Consider the following 19,501-nt stretch of genomic DNA (forward strand, 5'->3'; position numbering starts at 1 on the left):
AAGGTTCACAGATTAAAGGATCATTCTGCTTCATCACAACTTCAGTCTTATTTCCACATCTTCACGTCTGATGACATCACACAGTTTCATCCTCATGAGTTGCACATGTACAAACACTTTCTGTAAACAACTGGTGTTTCTCAAAGTCAAGGATCCTTCCTTGGTAGGACGAGTCCTTCCTAGGAAGGATCCTACAGAGGCAAGGCAAGACTCCTTCCCTAGCATCTAGTGAACACATCCTGGAACAAGCTAGCGAGTGTCCTCAGATATATGTCATCAGCGCTCAGCAAACTGAGGAGGTTTCAGACTACTGTGATTATTATGGCACTCTCTAATGTTGTTTTACAATTTGAACAAATGTATCTATTGTCAGTCATGTGACTTTTAGGGAGAATATATTTCTGGATTAAACTTTATAAACCAAACAGGTAAATGAAACTTTTGTGGCACTTCGCGCCCCATCGCTGCTGTAAATGACTAATCATAGGGATTAGGAGGTTATTCACTGAGTGCTGATCCGTAAGCAGCAGGTATCCAACAGCCACAGCGCCTAAAAAAAAAAACCAAACAAATACAATGAGGAGAAACTTTAAACAGGAGTGAATCTGGGGTCTGCTTTTACTTTCACTTTGACTGCTGAATGTATTTACAGACAGTAACTGTCACCATTATCGTCATAGAGTCATGTGATCACAGCAGGGACAGTGTAAGACTCAGGTTGTAATACTACTAATCTCTTTACAGTCCTTCAGATCTCAGTCCTGGCTTGCTTGTTGACACCTGTGGTTCCCATGGAAACAGCAGGTGTGTTTAAACACTGCAGGAAACACACCCTAACCCTAACCCTAACCCTTACAGAGCAGCCAAACAAACTGAGGCTGCTTTAATAATAAATTTCACCCTGCACTCAATGACAGGTGGAGATGGAGATAAAGTTGTGCACCACCACCATCACCTCTGACACTGATGATGATGATGATGATGATGACGACGACTACGCAGAGCTCTGTCATGTTGCTGCTGCAGGTTTAAACTTTGTGTAAATCAGTCACTTTGGGCAATGAAAGGATTTCAGGAGCTCTTTTACTTCTCATTGTTAATAACATAATCTAGTTAAAGCTGCAATAATCAAAACTTATATTACAGAATTATCATGTCTAGCATCTCAGCTCCTTGTTTTGTATGTTTGTTTTTGATGAAATTCACAGGAACAACTTGATGATCTGAACAATAATCTTTGTTTTGTTTTCATCTCGTGTTGCTATAAGGTCACTAAACAGGTTTAAATGTGACAATAGCTGAATTCAGATAGTCAGTTCATGATGACACGGCGTCTTTATGTAAGCTGTATTTAAACTCTCACATTTACAGAGCTCCACCATGGTAGCTGAGCAAAATATGTCCGACTTAACACATCCAAAGAATCCAATGTCCACCGAAAAATATTCCAGGCCCCGGGGCCTCCTACCTGTTGGACGTGCCCGGAACACCTCTAACAGGAGGGGCCCTGGAGGCATCCTGATCAGATGCTCAAACCACCTCAACTGACCCCTTTCAACGCAAAGGAGCAGCAGCTCTACTCCGAGCTCCCTCTGGATGTCCGAGCTCCTCACCCTATCTCTAAGGCTGAGCCCAGCCACCCCACGGAGGAAACTCAGTCACTACCCAGAGCTCATGACCATAGGTGAGGGTTGGGACGTAGATGGACCAGTAAATCGAAAGCTTCGCCCTCCGGCTCAGCTCCGTCTTCACCATGACGGTCAGGCGCAGCACCTGCATCACTGCAGAAGTCGCATCTAACCACCGATCCATCTCGTGCTCCATTCTACCCTCACTCACACACCATTATTTCTGTCTCACATCTCCTTCTTCAGCCATCATCACGATACATCCAAAAATCATCACACACAGAAAATCGTTAAAGAAACATTTACACTCTTTTACTCATGATTCACATCCTGACAAACATCAACAGATACCCTCCCTCCAGCCCATTCCAAAAACAACAAGACAAACAGACAAGATGGCGATGACCAAAATGGCAACCTCGAGGCTTCAAAACAAGAGTCCACAAACCAATGATCCCTTAAATCACATTCAAAGCCCCCAACAGTCTGTGGAGTCCGTCAGTTTCAGAGTGTGATCCGAGTGTGAACTGACACAGATGTACAAACATAAAACTCCAGACACAGACAAAATGTTGATGCTGTCTTTTTACTGCAGGAGACAAACAAGTGAAATTATTTCTTTAAAGGACCCGATGGTGTGAGCTGAAACTCCTCAACATTAAATATACATACTAACATGAAACATCGACAGTGTTAGAGAAGATAAAAGTCGATATTAAAGACAAAACAATCATTAATATTCACATGATTTTGTTTGATTTAAATGTCAGACTGAGTGAGGAGCTGCTCGTCTCCAAATGTCACTTAAGCTGCTTTCATGTGAGTGATGGACGAGTCTTCCTCCTCCTCCTCTTCCTCCTCCTTTGATGGGAGACATTTGGCGCTGCAGGCGGAGGAGACGGAGGAAAGGTATCACCTGCTATCTGCTCATAAAGCTTCTTCATCAGAGCAAGAAGAAAGCAGCCGCAGCTCCTCCTGCCCGCTCACCGCTCTTTCATTTCCTGTCTGACAGGAAATTGAGTGAGCAGGCGGGTGATAGCGGCAACTTATCCAGCCTCCATCTCTGAGGCTTTTATTGAGGTGGAGGCTGCTTTGTGAGGAGGGACTGTCACTCAGCTCCACCTGCCCACAGTGAGCTCAGTGAGGCGAGGTGGAGGCTCAGCAGAGCAGCCGTCTGACGCTCATTATAGAAACAACACAAACATGGTCATGAAGGAAAAACCACAGAAACAGGCTGAAAAACATCAGCAGAGAAAAATCATGAAGACAGATCCACATCAGCTCGCTGAGGAGAACTCACAAACAGCTCGCTGTGAATGAGGCACATTAAAAAACAGCTCTGAAAAGTTGCTTCACATTTTACAGCTACAAACTGAGCTTTTATCTCTTTTTAAAATCATATTTTTTGTGTTTAAATCTGGTCTGTTTGCTAAATGTCATGTGACACAATAAATGCAACTTTAAAAAATTTACTTATCTGTCAATAATAGTTTGACAGTAAAATATGTGCTGAAAAAGAAAATGATTTTCATAAAACTTTTTTTTAGCTGTTACTGTTAACAAAAGTCAAACCAAAATATAACATATTAACTAGCTTTAGAGAAGCTGGGAGGTTATCTTTGGACAGAGCTAGGCTGTTTACAGTCTTCATGCTAAGCTAGCTGTTTGCCCCTGTTGACAGTCTTTCTTGATTAGCTAAGCTAGCTGTTTCCATTTGTTTCCAGTCTTAATGCTAAACTAAGCTAGCTGTTTCAAGTCTTTATGCTATGCTAAGATAGCTGTTTCGATCTGTTTCCAGTCTTAATGCTAAACTAGCCGTTTCAAGTCATTACGCTAAGCTAACTGTTCCCAGCTGTTTACAGGCTTTATGCTAAACTAAGCTATCTGTTTCAAGCATTTATGCTATACTAAGCTAGCTGTTCTCATCCCCTTCCAGTCTTTATGCTAAGCTAAGACCTTTGTTTCAATCTGTTTTCAGTTTTTATGCTAAGTTGAGCTAGCTGTTTACAGTCTTTGTGCTAAGCTAGGCTAGCTGTTTTAATCTGTCTCGTCTTTAAGCTAAATTAAGCTAGCTCTTTCAATCTGTTTACAGTATTTATGCTAAGCTAGGCTAGCTGTTTTAATCTGTCTCCAGTATTTAAGATAAATTAAGCTAGCTCTTTCAATCTGTTTACAGTATTTATGCTAAGATAGGCTAGCTGTTTTAATCTGTCTCCAGTATTTAAGATAAATTAAGCTAGCTCTTTCAATCTGTTTACAGTCTTTATGCTAAGCCAGGCTAGCTGTTTTAATCTGTCTCCAGTCTTTAAACTAAGCTAAGATAAGCTAGCTGTATCAATCTGTTTACAGTCTTAATGCTAAGCTAACTAGCTTCATGTTTAGTGTACAGACATTACAGTGGAGTTGGTGTGATCATGTGACTCAGAGAGAAAGAGGGGAGGATTGAAGTAAATGTTGAACTGTTGAGCTCTCATGAATCAGCTGTGTGTGTGTGTGTGTGTGTGTGTGACTTCTCTGTTGTTTATGGTCCTGTCAGATGTTAGCATGACGCCAACAGGTGAACATAGTAAACATTATATACCTGTTTTACAGTCTGTTTATTTTTAATGTCTTTTTTTTATTTCATCATAATATCTGTATTTTTATTCAGCAGGTATAGAATGAATGTTTATAAAGTTTTATTCAGGGGAGAAATCTTCAGTGAATCAGCAGCAGAAGGAGGAGCTGCTCTTCTTCCCGCCTTCCTCCCTCCCTGTGTCAGTATTTAAGAGGAGGCGTGCCAGTGCGGGGTCGGCGTCGGGCCGACACAGTGTGTGAGTGCAGCATCATTGTGAGGAGCGTCAGAGTGAGGCGTCAGGCTGGAGCCCTGGTACTCCTACACCCACTGGTTCCCCATGGCCTCGTCCCATGTGATGAAGCCCGGCCCCATGGAGCCGGTGCCCCGCATGCAGCCAGCCATGATGATGTTCTCCAGCAAGTACTGGTCCAAGAGGGGGCTGTCCCTGGACTCGGCCATGTTCCACCAGCAGCAGCAGAGACACACCGGGGGGCAGATGGTGAGTACCCCTCTTCATCATCATCCTCTTCCTCTGCAGGTTTTCTTGGTGTTCAGACTGAAGATACACAAAGTTTGAGATTCTGTCTTTCTACTCTCTGTTTGGATTCATTTAGAGTCACCAATTAACCTGTACAGTCCAAAGACATGCAGGTTAATTGGTGACTCTAAATTTGACTCTAAATTGTCCGTAGGTGTGAATGTGAGTGTGAATGGTTGTCTGTCTCTATGTGTCAGCCCTGTGATAGTCTGGTGACCTGTCCAGGGTAAACCCTGCCTCTCACCCAATGTCAGCTGGGACAGGCTCCAGCTCCCCCGCGACCCCCAACAGGATGATGAATGAAAGACGTTTCAAGTCATTTAATAGCTTTACATAGAGGTCATAAATGCCCCAAATATTTGATCTAGTTTCATTTCTTTTAATTTCTTTTTGTCAAAATAAGTAGAGCTCTTCTGCATAAAAGTCCACTTTAAATCTTTAAACCTTCCGCTGTACTTAAAACTGTACTCGTCGTCGTCCTCCGCTTATCCGGGTCCGGGTCGCGGGGGCAGCATCCTCAGCAAAGAAGCCCAGACAGTCCTCTCCCCAGCCACTTCCGTCAGCTCTTCCGCGGGAACCCCGAGGCATTCCCAGGCCAGCCGGGTGATGTAGTCCCTCCAGCCTGTTCTGGGGCGGCCCCGAGGTCTCCTTACTAAAACTGTATTTTTACTTTATACGTTCATTACCTGTAGAGGAACCTTACTCACTCTAATGACCATGTCACCTACAGAAAATCTCTGACTGCACAGGACCACATATAAAATACTGACCTTTATAGTCAGCTGCAATGCTTCAGTCAGCAGAAGATAATGTATCAAACAATCAGTGTTAAATTTTGTTAGAAAATATTTTGAAAAGGTTTTAAAAAGGCTTAAATTTAAGTGTGGTATTTGCAGACACCCTGATACACTTCAAAACAAACAATTGATGTTCAGCTGAAATAAAAAACATCTAAAACTTGAGGTTTAAATTCTTGTCATAATTTTAAACCTTTTCTTTTGTAGCACAAAATCATTTATTATTTCAACAATCAACATCTGACGGTATCTTTTCCTTCACACTGACGAAACACGTCACGAACATGATTTCAGCTCAGAGGAAACAAAATGTTTGATGATCCCATCGATACGAGTCACACCGATGGACGTCTGACAGCAGCTGAGAGGAAATTAAAGTGTGTCCACAGCAGATAACAGCTGATTGATGCTGAAGCTTATCAATACATCAGCTCCATATTTACATTCATGAAGCTTCGCATATCACACTGTGTTTACGTTTACAGTGGAAACTTTGGCAAACCAATGATTAATTAATAACAGAACCTGATACACAAATATGATTTACATAAAACAATAGAAACAAAGATGGAGGAAGAAAATCAACAGAAGATGAAAACATATAAAGAAAACAGTATTTTTTTGAACAGGTTTTAGGGTTTATTTATTTCATATATTCTTCAGAGAACCTTGTGATTTGTTGTCTGCATTTACATTTGTTTACAACATGTTGTTTGTTGATGTTGTGTCTGTTTGTCCTCTCTGTTTTGAAGACTGTGTGAAGACAATCAGCTGTCATTTCAATATATTTCTTTATAATTCAAATGGTTACTGCTTTCATCTTTGGTCAAACATTGTTTCATATTACGAACCTTTTTTCTGTCGCTAACAACAGGCGACATTTAACATCAGTGTCATGAGAAATGGAAATGAATAGTATGAGGTTTCATGCTGATAAATAGTAAAATGGACTGCACTTGAAAGTGCTATTTACACTACACGCCACATTCATCCATTCACACACACACTGGTTGCCGAGGCTACATGGTGCCACCTGCTACTCAGTAACCATTCCCATGCTCTCACAAACCGATGGAACAGCCATCAGGAGCAGTTTGGGGTTCAGTATCTTGCCCAGGGACACTTCGCCATGCAGGCTGGAGGAGCCAGAGATCGAACCACTGATCTTCTGATTGCACGAATAACCAGGCAACATATTACAATACTAATAACTATCAGGAGAAGGTCATCATGCTGCAGGTTCATCAGTCAGTGTGAGAGAAGAGCTTCACTCTGGTTTCTGTTATTCAGCTTGTCAAGCGTCAACTTACATGAAACTGTTTATATGCTTCTGCGCTGGCGTAATGTTTTCAGGTTGTCCATCTCATTCATTCTACAATGCAGTGTCTCAAGAACACCTTGAGGGAATTTCTCCAAATTTGGTTTCAAATTCAACATCTACTTTACTCAGCAATGAACTGATTAGATTGTTGTGGTCATAGGTCAAAAGTCAAGGTCACCTCACCTATCTCATTTTCGTTGACTTGGATTCAAGTATGAACCATAGACTGTGTAAATAATGGCTGTAGCTTCCATGACACCAACAACTGGTTTATGGACTGCCATTTTTAAGGACTGAGGTCAGCATCTCCACCGTCACCATCTTGGCTTTTTGGAGCTAGAAGTGACCATATTTGCACAAGTGGTTGGAGCTGTGGAGCAGCGAGGAGTGGGTCTGACTTTTACAGACTGTAGCCTCGCAGACAGCCTGTCACACAAAACATCCACGCCCTTAAATATGTGTAACTTTGGGCCTTGATAAAATGGAAACCGGTGAGTTATATAAAATAAATCCCCCTGTACAGCTGTCATGGATGTTGAAATTAGCTGTAAGACCAAAATCTTTTTTGTAAGATTCTGTAAACATGTTTATTTCTGCTGTACAGTTGGGCATTGTAACATGGGGGTCTATGGGGATTGACTCTGTGTTGGAGCCAGCCTCAAGTGGCCGTTTGATGAACTGCACTTTTTGGCACTTCAATGTTGACTTCATTTTTCAGCCTTTGCCACTTGGGGTGAACTGATCAGATTTTGGCGGTCAAAGACATCTGCCTCCTTTTGAGAACGCGATATCTCAGAAACACCTTAGAGAACTTCTTCAGATTTAGCACAATTGGACCTTAACCCCCTCGCTGTCCTCTTCAGAATCTCCTCTGCACCCACTATGCCCAAGACTGCACAACAAACCCTTGCTTTTACCACCTTACTCACCAGGAGACTCGTTCTCCTTAAGTGGACACACTCCTCTCCTCCTACGCACAATAGATGGGCTCATGAGACACTGCATTAGGCTCGAGAGGACCAGATTCTCTGTGAATAGATCCTTAATTAAGACGTTCTACTTAATTTAGCAACCCTTTGTAATATATATTGACTCACTGACTATCAGTGAAGTTACTGATGACTAACTGAGCCCTCCCAAAAGTGTTTGTTTAGTCTGTTTACACTATGCGTTGTTTTTGTTGTGGTCTGTGTTCAGTCGAGGCGTCCGTCCTTCTGTCCCATCAACGAGACGCCGGACAAAGAGGGCGCTGAAGAGAGTGGGAAGACGGCGGTGGTGTTCTCTCTGAAGAACGAGGTTGGCTGTCTGGTCAAAGCTCTGCGACTCTTCCAGGTGACACTTTTGCTTCCTGTTTCCTATTAACACCTTCCCTTATTATTGATTATTGATTATAGTGACGTCTGATGTTGATTTAATCTGCAGGAGAAGCGAGTGAACCTGAGCCACATCGAGTCTCGGATGTCAAAGCGAGTGTTGAACGAGGTGGAGATCTATGCCGACTGCAACTGCAGTAAAAAAGAGTTCAACGAGCTGCTGCAGCTTCTCAAAGATCACGTCAACATCATCTCCTTCAACACACCTGCACACGTGTGGTCAGCTGAGGCAGGTAGGAACACCTGAGCTGTATCTGTGTGTGGGCCATGGCGGTTAGAAGTGACTGAACTGATGTTTCCTTCTTGTATCTTCACAGTGTCGTAAAGTGTAAATGTGAACAAACTGTCTGATCTTTCTGATATTTGTGATCAATCAAACCCTCTGAGGTGTCCTGATGTTCAGTCATTATTATTCTCGTTTCACTTTTATCATAAACACAAACATCCAAACTGGACCTCAGAGATTCTCACTGAATATATGTAACTGAACAATCACCATAAACTTGATGTAGTCAGAGGATCAAAGTGCAGTAGTTAGTTATATCTGTATTGTTGTTGTTGTTGTTGTTGTTGTTGATCAGATGGAGACGAAGTTCCCTGGTTCCCCATGAAGATCGCTGAGTTGGATCAGTGTTCTCACAGAGTGTTGATGTACGGATCAGAGCTGGACGCTGACCATCCTGTGAGTTCTCCTTAACATAACATATTATATATACTGACAGCAATTAATAGCCTGAGCTATTTTTTTCTTAAATCACTAAACTCAATGTGTCTATATTTGGAATAGGCCATTAAAATACAATCAAATTGTTTATTTGAACCAGTTTGAATATTACATGTATAAAAATCAGGCTTCAGATATGATATTAATTATGAATCATTCATTTGATCCAGCTCTGACAGACATCAGAGCATCGGGTAGACAGAGTTACAGCACATGTTTTACAGCACCTGGCATACCAGCACAACACCTCTTTATCCTGTTAAACAATACTCACAACTTGGATTAATTTCTATGAAAAACCCTTTTGATTCTTTTCATTGGTGGACCCTTACGGACCAATTCATATTTGTATGTGTGATCTAAACAGCTATCTAACGTTAGCTCAAGTGGGTGGCCAACAACCTGTGTTATACATGTAAAGAACTTCTATAAAAAAAAAATCAACTGCTTGGTAACCAGACCAGGCGTCTAACTGATACAGGCCTTTATTTGTCAAAATGTGTAGCCACACTGGGCTGGTAAAAGTTTTACGGTACGTTACGTATTTCATATGTGAGAGCTGAAGGTTGACTGTCCAGCAGAAGAGCAGCACAACCAGCTGATACGCACACACAAACATCTTAACAACATAACATCAACATACAAAGAATCAAAGCAGACGGACTGAAGGAGGATGTGAGAAAGTCGTGACTCCATCAGTCTGATAAAACAACAGATCATAAACTGTTCCTTTTCTCTCTGTAATGAGCTCCAACGTGTGTTTTCATTTCCTGACACTGACATTAATATTCAGGTAGAGAAATACTGAATCCTTCTTTTTTATATTTTTTGTTATAACTGGAATAATCTGTCAAATATTCACTGGGGGTTTGCACCTGTAGGAGAGAAGGTCAGGACCTCAGTGTCTGCTCGTCTGTTTAATGCTTCATATCAATCATATTAATGACTGGTGGTTATTTTATTTTAATGTGGTTCTTTAAAGACTCCAACAGAAGTGATTCTAAACTGAGGGAGTGTGTCAGAGAGGAGTAAGAGGAAGATTGAAGACAACATTCATGACATGAAAGACTCTGTGAAGCTGAAAATATGACACGTCTTCTGTTAATAAAGGTTAAAATGGTTGGATCAGTCTTTTATGTCTCTAGCTGACCTGTGTGACCTCTTTGACCTCTTCCTCCCTGTCAGGGCTTTAAGGATGAAGTTTACCGTCAGAGGAGGAAATACTTTGTGGAAGTGGCCATGAACTATAAATTGTAAGTATCATGAAGTTTTCCCAGGTATTTAATGGTTGAAATTTCTGTTCAGGCGACGTCTCAAACACGTTTTTAGTACTTCATGTAGAATGAAACTCAGTGAACACATAAAGGACCAAAGTTTGACTCAAAGTGACCGGTCTTCGTCTAAACGTCACTGTAAACAGTTTGAACAAGAGAGTCTATGGCCTGAAACATGAGTGACAGGCAGACAGTACATGGTTGAGGTGACACAGCATAAACATGTAAACACATGTAAACATTCAGCTGCGTGTGTGCGTGCTCCTCAGCGGGCAGCCCATCCCTCGTATCGAGTATACCCAGGAGGAGGTGAAGACGTGGGGGGTGGTGTTCAGAGAGCTGACCAAGCTGTACCCGACTCACGCCTGCAGAGAATACCTGAAGAACCTGCCGCTGCTCAGCAAACACTGCGGTTACCGTGACGACAACATCCCCCAGCTGGAGGACGTGTCCCGGTTCCTCAGAGGTTTGTCTCAACATTAATCAGAGTCTGCAGGACGTCTGTGCTGGAATGGAAATGTGAATCTATGTCACTATAAATAATCTATAATCAATAATAACAACTGATGACTGTCTGTGTGTGTTTCAGAGAGGTCTGGTTTCACGGTGCGACCGGTCGCAGGTTATTTGTCTCCCAGAGACTTCCTGGCTGGTTTGGCCTACAGAGTGTTTAACTGCACTCAGTACGTTCGTCACAGCACCGACCCGCTCTACACACCTGAGCCGTGAGTACACCTGCACACACACACTCTCAGTCAGTGTTCAAACAAAAATAAAGAGACCTTCAGAAAGCTATCAGGACGTCTTAAGCTGTCACATGGAGGCTCCAGGCACACTACTGCAACTGTTTACATTACATACACTGCTACATGTAGCTACATGCTAACATCAGGGAAACATGTCTTCTTGTTGCTGATGTTGATTAAAAATTCATATTCCTGATGTTCTTCTGACGTTGTGTCGATGTTGTACTGATGTTCTCATGATATGCTTATGCCATGCTGATGTCATGCGTGCAGGGACACGTGTCACGAGCTGCTGGGTCACGTTCCTCTGCTGGCTGATCCAAAGTTTGCTCAGTTCTCTCAGGAGATCGGTCTGGCTTCTCTTGGAGCGACTGATGAAGACGTTCAGAAACTGGCCACAGTGAGTCACAGCTGCTCCTCATATTAATGATAATATCAGTGTCTGATGGTACATCTGGTCACGTGACTCTCCTCAGTTATTACACATGTGATGTGTTCACACTACAAGCAACAACACAACAGCGTGACTAGCTACGTTGACGTAGTTTCGTCGTCACAGGCTTGTGTGCCATTTTAACACCACATTTTACCGCTCCATTGCATCCCTGTCTGCACATAAAGCTAGCATAGCATCAGCTAACTGAGCTAAATAACACAGCACTACAGCTAAAAACATAAACACAAAAACATATGATTGGTTGACACTTCACTGCATCATTGGAGCACGTCAGGCGTCAGTTTGCAGCCTCATGTCACCGAATTCCATCGAAAATGTCTTGTAGCCTGTTGCTGTGTTGCTAGTAGAGTGAACACAACATTAGAGCCCCATCAGCATCAGTTTAATGATGTCAAATTCTTCAACTCCATGCTGGTTTTAGGATGAAGACAAATGTCAGTTTCTTCCAACATAATGTCATTTTATGTTTCAAATAATGTGCAGTTTTATAGTTTGTCTGTTTTTGCAGATTTTTACCCCAAATAAGACAAACTAATCTTCTTTACAACTATAAACTAACTATATATTACAACATGTTACTGTACTCCTCCTCGGTACTCTGCTCTTCTAATGAGTGTGTTGTGTGTTTTGAACAGTGTTATTTCTTCACAATCGAGTTTGGACTCTGCAAACAGGATGGTCAGCTGAGAGCTTATGGAGCCGGTTTACTGTCGTCTATAGGAGAGCTGAGGGTAACACATGCGCACGCACACTAACGAGTTATTCTTTATGGATTAATCGGACAGTTATTTTCTTTAAAAATTGTCTACAGAATGTCACAAAATAGTTTAAAATATGTACATGTGTAGATGTATTGAGATGTCTTGATTTGTTGATTTGTTGGACCAAACGTCTAAAACAAAAAGATAATAATTTACTGTAAAATAAAAGAGAGAAAAACCCAAATTCTTCACTGTTGAAACAATAACTAATACAAATCATAAACTTTATTTATATAGAACGACATTACAAAGTTTTTTCACATGGGGAAATATGATGAAAACATTAAAACACTGTATTAAAACCCAGCGACAGACTTTTTAACATAAAAACAGATTTCCAGAGGTGATGTCAGAGATGCTACTGCTGTTTGGTTTGTTTCCCAGCATGCCCTGTCAGATGAGGCCTGTGTGAAGATGTTCGACCCGAAGACGACCTGTAACCAGGAGTGTCTCATCACCACCTTCCAGGAGGTTTACTTTGTGTCTGAGAGTTTCGAGGAGGCCAAAGAGAAGATGAGGTGACGCTCGCACAGAAAGCATCCTGTAAACTGCATGTTTACATGTTCATACTCAGAGTTATCGTCTCATCAACACATGATGAAAATTATTGGTAGTGGTAATACAGTTTATCCACTAACCGTGCTGAGGTCTTAACAACAACAGACACAACACGTTCAGGTGACCCGTAGGTGCCTGGATCAATCACAGTCTGACTGTCTGAGGGACAAAACACATCAGAAAGGGCAAAAAGAAAATTGTTACACAAGAACGAGTTCCATCCATCCATCCATTTTCATCCGCTTATCCAGGGCCGGGTCGCGGGGGGCAGCGGGTTGAGCAAAGTACCCCAATTGTCCCTCTCCCCAGCAGCACATTGCAGCTCCTCCTGGGGGACCCCAAGGTGCTCTCAGACCAGATGAGATATGTAATCCCTCCAGCGTGTTCTGGATCTGCCCGGGGCCTCCTACCAGTGGGACGTGCCCGGAACACCTCTAACAGGAGGCGTCCAGGAGGATCCTGATCAGATGTCCAAACCACCTCAACTGACCCCTTTTGACGTGAAGGAGCAGCGGCTTTACTCCGAGCTCCCTCCTGATGTCTGAGCTCCTCACCCTATCTCTAAGGCTGAGCCCAGACACCCCACAACGGAAACTCATTTCAGCCTTCTGAAATGAAGCCTTTTTTTGGTCACTACCCAGAGCTCATGACCATAGGATCACTGCTGACGCCGCACAACACCACCTGTCCATCTCATCCTCCATTCTACCCTCACTCATGAACAAGATACTTAAACTCCTTCTGTTGGGGCAGTAACTCCCTCCTAACACAGACGCAATCCAGCGTTTTCTGGCAGAGAATCACGGCCTCAGACCTGGAGGTGCTGACACTCATCCTGACCGCTTCACACTTCGCTGCAAACTGCATCACCTGATAACCAATCAGCTTTTTATTAATCTCTCAAGACAGATTCTGCAATTTACATTGTAAAGGATTCCAGATTGGCTTTTTATTAGTTTTTTGTTTTAGCTGATCTGCCTGCAGATATCTGTCGATAGAGATCAGTAATCAGTGAGCAGTGCAGATGAAGTCTTGCCTCAGATATCTGCTACACCAACGCAACACATTCTCACTCCATCACATATCAGCGTTTGGTCATGTTCTGCCTGTTACATGCATTGTCTTCTTTCAAAATACATACACAATGCAAATTTATGTGTTTTTTTTTCCCTCCAACAACTAATGCTGATGGTTGGGTTTAGAAAAAAAGAACAGGGTTTGGCTTCTTATCCCGGGTAAAAGTTGTACCCATCCACCACCCGTCCTGCCCTACCCTACTTGGACTTTCGCCACTTTAACTTTGGTACTTGTCCCACCACGTTTCCCCCTGACAAAGTTAAAGGACGGCTTTTACCGTCAGTGTCTGAAACCCCAAGCCACTGCCCAGGCGCCGGATTTCGACGACTTTGGAGTGAGACCAGGTTGGCAACATTGAACTCCTGAAATATCAGCTGTTGCCTTCAGAGGCTAAATTATCATCAAACCGATGGGTGATGGGTTCAGAGATCTAAGGATCGTCGGTCCGATCCCTGTCTCCTCCTGTCAGAGTGTCCTGGTCTACAACAGGAACTTAACCTGCAGACTGGGGCCTCTCAGAACCTGGATGTACCAGACGTTGTCAGCTCCGCTGTGTGGGAACCAGAACATTTAATAATCAACCTCATTTAAACCTTCAGTTTGTCAGCAGAGCTGCGTTCAGCTGTGAGAAGATGTGGAGCTCATGCATGTGTTAACATCAGTATGGTTAGATGAACAGAACATTAGACTGACCCCAGATCAGCTCTCAGAGCCGGCTGTCAGCTCGCCCTCTGTCTGCCCCGTCAAACTAAAACATCCTGCTGCTCCATTTCCTCCTGAAGAGAAGACGAGGAAACATCTGTTAGAGAACAGACTGTCGGACACACTGCGCACATGTCTGAGCTTTAGATTCTTCAAGATTAAATCAAATGTAGAGACGCAGCATGACTGAGAAAGTTACTGAGAGATGTAATTTAACATTTAACACTCTGAATATCTGAATCAGAATATCACCTGTGCACTAAAACTCTCATGTTTGATAATGAACCTGCTATTTCCCGCTGAGAGTCCCTGCACCTGGACTCAGTATCAGCTCCTGACCAGAGGTCAGGTTCAGGAACCTGTCTCGTGGTCGTGGTGCTGACGGTGTCTCCTCTCTCCTCACAGGGAGTTTGCTAAGATGATCAAGCGTCCGTTCTCGGTGTACTACAACCCGTACACTCAGAGCATCGACCTGCTCAAAGACACCCGCGGCATCGAGAACGTGGTGCAGGACCTGCGCAGCGACCTCAACACCGTGTGTGACGCTCTGGGCAAGATGAACACCTACATGGGCATCTGACACGTCACACCTGAGTCACCGCTGAGCTCTGATTGGTTTAAAACATCACATCACACCTGTGTTTGTCTCTCTGAGCTCTGATTGGTTCAAAACATCAGTGGCACGTACCTGTAACAGAAACGTGTAAATAAGATTTACTACATTCCACATGACGGTGTTGCTGTCTAACTGTGGAGGACAGAAGCTGCCAAAATTGTAAATAAATAAATGACTCTTAACGTGCCATTAAATGTGACAAAAATAATATTATAAAGAAGCATAGACATTGTATTAATTCCTCTATTTATTTACTTTCCCTTTTATTTATTTATTTGTATTAATGTTGTAATTTATTTATTTGTTGATTCTGGCAGGTTCCATCCTCCATACCTAATCAATCAGCTGTAATAAAGGGGTGATAAACTGTCAGTAAAGGCTGTAATCATGCTTAATAACATCATTCACTGATGCTTTATAGATAGTATTATTATTATGAGCAGTTACCTTTGATACAGGTTGTGAAAAGCTGCTGCTGTAAATCCTTTCTTTCGGTTAATAATAATAAATGTTTTCCGTTGTGAAGAGAGCAGAGCCTAACTTTGACGTGAGCAGTTTTCGGTCCTGTTGCTTCAGTTTTGTGCTGTCAGTTGGTTTTTTAAAATAAAACAGCATAAATGTGTATTTAACCCTGATGTTGTGATGAAGATAAATGGTCGTCTTCATCTCATCTCAAGACTCTACACAACACCATTCAAATCCTTTATATGTGTGTGAATATATACATATATTAAAGGTCCAGTGTGAAGGATTTAGAGGGATATGTTGACAGAAATGGAAAACAATAATATAATAATGGTTCTTTCTTGAGTGTATAATCACTTGAAAATAAGAAACCCCATGTTGCACCACCATATTTCTACAGTAGCCCAGAACGGACAAACCAAACACTGACTCTAGATAGAGACATTCAGGTTTTCATATCAGCCACCATAGTTTCATTTCTCAACCTCACTGCTAGCTGTCACTAAATCCTACAGACTGGAGCTTTTAAGAAGTTACGATATATAGTTTAAATAAATTATTATATATATTTAAAGAAGTTATTGTAGATATGTTTAAAAAACTTATTACATATGTATTTTTTAAAAGTTATTATATATTTAAAGCCCCGACAAGGAACTTTAATTTTGAGTTGATTTTGGCGACCCTGTGGACAAAAGCAGTAGTGTTTTGCCAGAATGAAGCCTACATTTCCCATGAGCTCTAGCGTGTATAGTCGTAAAGACGCTTACCTGGCTCGCGTATGTGTTTGTTTTGGGGATGAATGAAACAACAAGACAGGAAAACTTTGCCCCCGCTCCTATCGGGGATCCCAGCTCCACCTCTCCAGCGTAAGTGCCACCGCCGCCAGGGTAAACGCAGCAGTCGGCTGGTAAGGCTGAAGGTCTGTTTGGCGAGCACTTCCACGGCTTCTTGGACTGAGTATGGAGCGGTGCCTCGCTTCTTTATTTCTCGGCACTCGCTGGACCCTGTCGACGCCTGGCTGGTACCTGTCGTCGGCCCGGATGAGGTGTTCCAGCCCCGTGGCCCCTGCTCTCCTCGTCCCCGCTGGCACGGGGTGAATCTGCGCAACCTGTGGCCTCTGTGTGTGGCTCCCCGGACAGCTAACGGCGTGGACCCGCCGGCTCCTGCCAGGATTGGGCTGGTAGATTGCTAGCGAACAAAACGTTTATCCTGAAGGATTTCACTAGAAATGTAAGCAGCTAGGTAAGATGACGTGTGCCATCTGAGTGCTGTAAATCGTTTCGTCCTGGAAGCGACCTGGGGCGGACCCGGAGACAGTTTCCTAAAGGTATGGATATACACTATATAGAAATAGCTTATCTTCACACTGATGGTCTCATTTGCTGTTGTAGGTCACGCACAGACGTCAGCAGAAACGAGAGACTTTTGCATATCCAGTTAAAAGTTCCTTGTAGCGGCTTTAAAGAAGATGTCATATATGTCTTTAACCCTTTGAAATTGGAGTGATATCTCCGTTCTTGTGCTGCTTTCAGATGCCATTCTTAAGTATTCAAACCTTTGACCTCTGAGCAAACTGGTGCAATGTCTTTGAAAAATATGGGAAAAAAGGAAATGAGCAACTTGCCAAAAAGATTAAGAGATTTAGTAAGTTATTTCTCAAAGGCTAGGGAGGGGAAAGACAGGGAAAAACTATATTTCTAAGTATCATTATTATATATATTTAAAATTATGTTGCAGAATTATACTTTAATTTTCAAGCTTTTTTTCCAAGTCATTTCCTTTTTTGTTTGTTTGTTTCTTTTTTCTTTCTTTTTTTTAAACAAATTTTCCTGTTTTTGATTTTCTCTTTTTGCTAATTTCTTACTCATTTTTTGGCTCATTTCATCTTTTGTTGCTCATTGCTTTTTTCCCATGTTTTTGAAGGGAAAAAAGGCAATTTGCTTCAGTTTCAAACGGTTACAGAAGTTATATGTTTAAAGAAAGTTTTGAGCAAATACATGCTGACGAAAAAGGGAAACAGACAGTTACAATTCACTGATGTTTTCTGTCAAGGTTAGTATATCGACTCCAGTAAGGAACAGAATAACATAGATTTACTCTGAGGTGAAGGGAGAATGGAGATGGGCTGCGGCAGGGAGCAGGGAGTGTTGGCTGATGGGAGGTGTGGAGGGAACGGTGTGGTCGAGTGCAGAGAGAATAGCAAAGTGATAGAGCAGGCAGGTAGATGAAGATGAGCTTCACAAACACTAGAACACAAGAAGTGACCTGAACGAGTCACTACCACTGACTGGATAATGAGACGATGAGTAGACGGAGGACTGAAGGAGGGTATATACTGAAGCTGGATGAGCTTGATAAGAGTCAGGTGTGGATGGAGTCAGGAGTCGCAGCTTGACCCTGAAGAGGGAGAGCCATTTGTTTGGATATCAGCAGATACTTTGTCACGTCAGGATCTTTGAGTGTTGATTATAGAGTATGTGACACATGTAAAGCTGCGTTTGACAGACAGCAGGTCCGTCATCATGGCGTCCTGACTGGTTATAAACTGAACATATTCAGAGTGTAGAAATCAAACAACATGCTGAAACCAGTCCAATAAAACAGGAAGTGATCATTCTGTGTCTTTTAGAGTCACTGAGATAATTGATGATCAGCAGTAATCATCAGGCCTCGTCCCTCAGAGGGAGCTTCAGGTAAACACTGACGACGTTCAGAAATATGAGGTGAAGACATTTGCATGCTGGACGCAAAGATTGTTTTGTAACAAATGCGTCTGTATGCAAACGTCCTGCGGGGCGGTGGGAGGGTCTGCTGTGTCTTTATAAAGGATGAAGAGGAGCAGAGAGACTCTTCACTGAGCTGCAGACATCTATCTTCTTCATCATCATCCTCTGCATCCTCAAGGTCAGTTCAATCAACACACAGAACAACATGAAATACTCTCCACTTTACTCTGTTCATAGCAAATATAACTTATTGATCATCATTGATAACAACCTGTTTAACACATCAGACAATAGAAAACAGTAACAGTCTTTACAATGTGGAGTTTTTGGAGGGAAAACTTAACGAAATGTGACGTACATGTTTCTAATCAGAGTTTGAATTTGCACATAAAAATAACATTTAACTGGGCATGAAGTTCCACAGAAAAATAAAACACAGACACTAAATATTCTATTTTATTTTGGGTTTCTGAAGGGTTGTTCAGTGACAGATTTCAGATTGAATCTCTTTTAACTGACAGGATTTTTCAGTCTCAACTTTCTTTGTTTTAAAGAAAATCAGCAGAGAGCAAAAACAGACGTCACGCACTCATAGTTTGAGGGTTTCAGGGGAAAGTATGCAGATCATATGTAAATCACTCTCTCCTCGTCCATCGCCTTCAAACCTCCTCAAACCTCCACAACAAACTGGAAACCACCGACACTGAGAAAAAAGAGTGACATGTAGAAAACATCAGAATGTAAAACAATAATCTCATAATCAGACTTCAAAGTTTTATTTTCAGTGATTGGAAGTGATTTTCCTGCTCCACCAGAAACACCAGGAACTTGAAAAAAACAGTCTAAGGCTGTGTCGGCAATCACTAACTACCCACTATACAGTCCACTATAGTGAGGTCGCCATTCTGTAGTGCTGTCCAAATGTATAGTAGGAATTATTATACCCCATACAGGGGACTCTGAGTATCTGATTGTCATTAACGAAGCATTATATCCCATCATGCATTGCACCAAAGAAATGGACAGGCTATATGGGACGGACAATGAAATGGTTCAACTTATGATGACATGTTGAAGTTTGTTTTACCACTTTCTTTGTCATGTATTTAAACCAGTGGTTCCCAACCCTTTCCTTGAGGGACCCTTATTTCAACCATTGTAGACTTTGGATCAACCAC

At 42.3% G+C, this 19,501-nt stretch overlaps 1 protein-coding gene across 1 annotated transcript; it reads left to right on the forward strand.

Annotated features, from left to right (window-relative positions):
* The first annotated feature begins 178 nt into the window (after positions 1 to 178).
* Positions 179 to 15,675, forward strand: tph2 (tryptophan hydroxylase 2 (tryptophan 5-monooxygenase)). The gene is made up of 12 exons (XM_049574002.1): positions 179 to 804; positions 918 to 4,684; positions 8,039 to 8,173; positions 8,264 to 8,447; positions 8,796 to 8,896; positions 10,124 to 10,191; positions 10,482 to 10,678; positions 10,802 to 10,937; positions 11,232 to 11,358; positions 12,051 to 12,146; positions 12,561 to 12,694; positions 14,919 to 15,675. The coding sequence occupies exons 2-12, from the start codon at positions 4,523 to 4,525 to the stop codon at positions 15,091 to 15,093; spliced, it is 1,515 nt and encodes a 504-aa protein (XP_049429959.1). The 5' UTR covers positions 179 to 804; positions 918 to 4,522; the 3' UTR covers positions 15,094 to 15,675.
* The last annotated feature ends 3,826 nt before the right edge of the window (positions 15,676 to 19,501 follow it).

The sequence above is a fragment of the Epinephelus fuscoguttatus genome, linkage group LG4, assembly GCF_011397635.1.
Source record: "Epinephelus fuscoguttatus linkage group LG4, E.fuscoguttatus.final_Chr_v1".
NCBI classification, from domain to species: Eukaryota; Metazoa; Chordata; class Actinopteri; order Perciformes; family Serranidae; genus Epinephelus; species Epinephelus fuscoguttatus.

Excerpts from the sequence above, each read along its gene's own strand:
- tph2 (XM_049574002.1), top strand. The coding sequence starts at position 4,523 with ATGGCCTCGTCCCATGTGATGAAGCCCGGCCCCATGGAGCCGGTGCCC. Across the intron at positions 10,192-10,481 it reads GTGGCCATGAACTATAAATT|CGGGCAGCCCATCCCTCGTA; the intron begins GTAAGTATCATG and ends CGTGCTCCTCAG. Across the intron at positions 11,359-12,050 it reads ACGTTCAGAAACTGGCCACA|TGTTATTTCTTCACAATCGA; the intron begins GTGAGTCACAGC and ends TGTTTTGAACAG.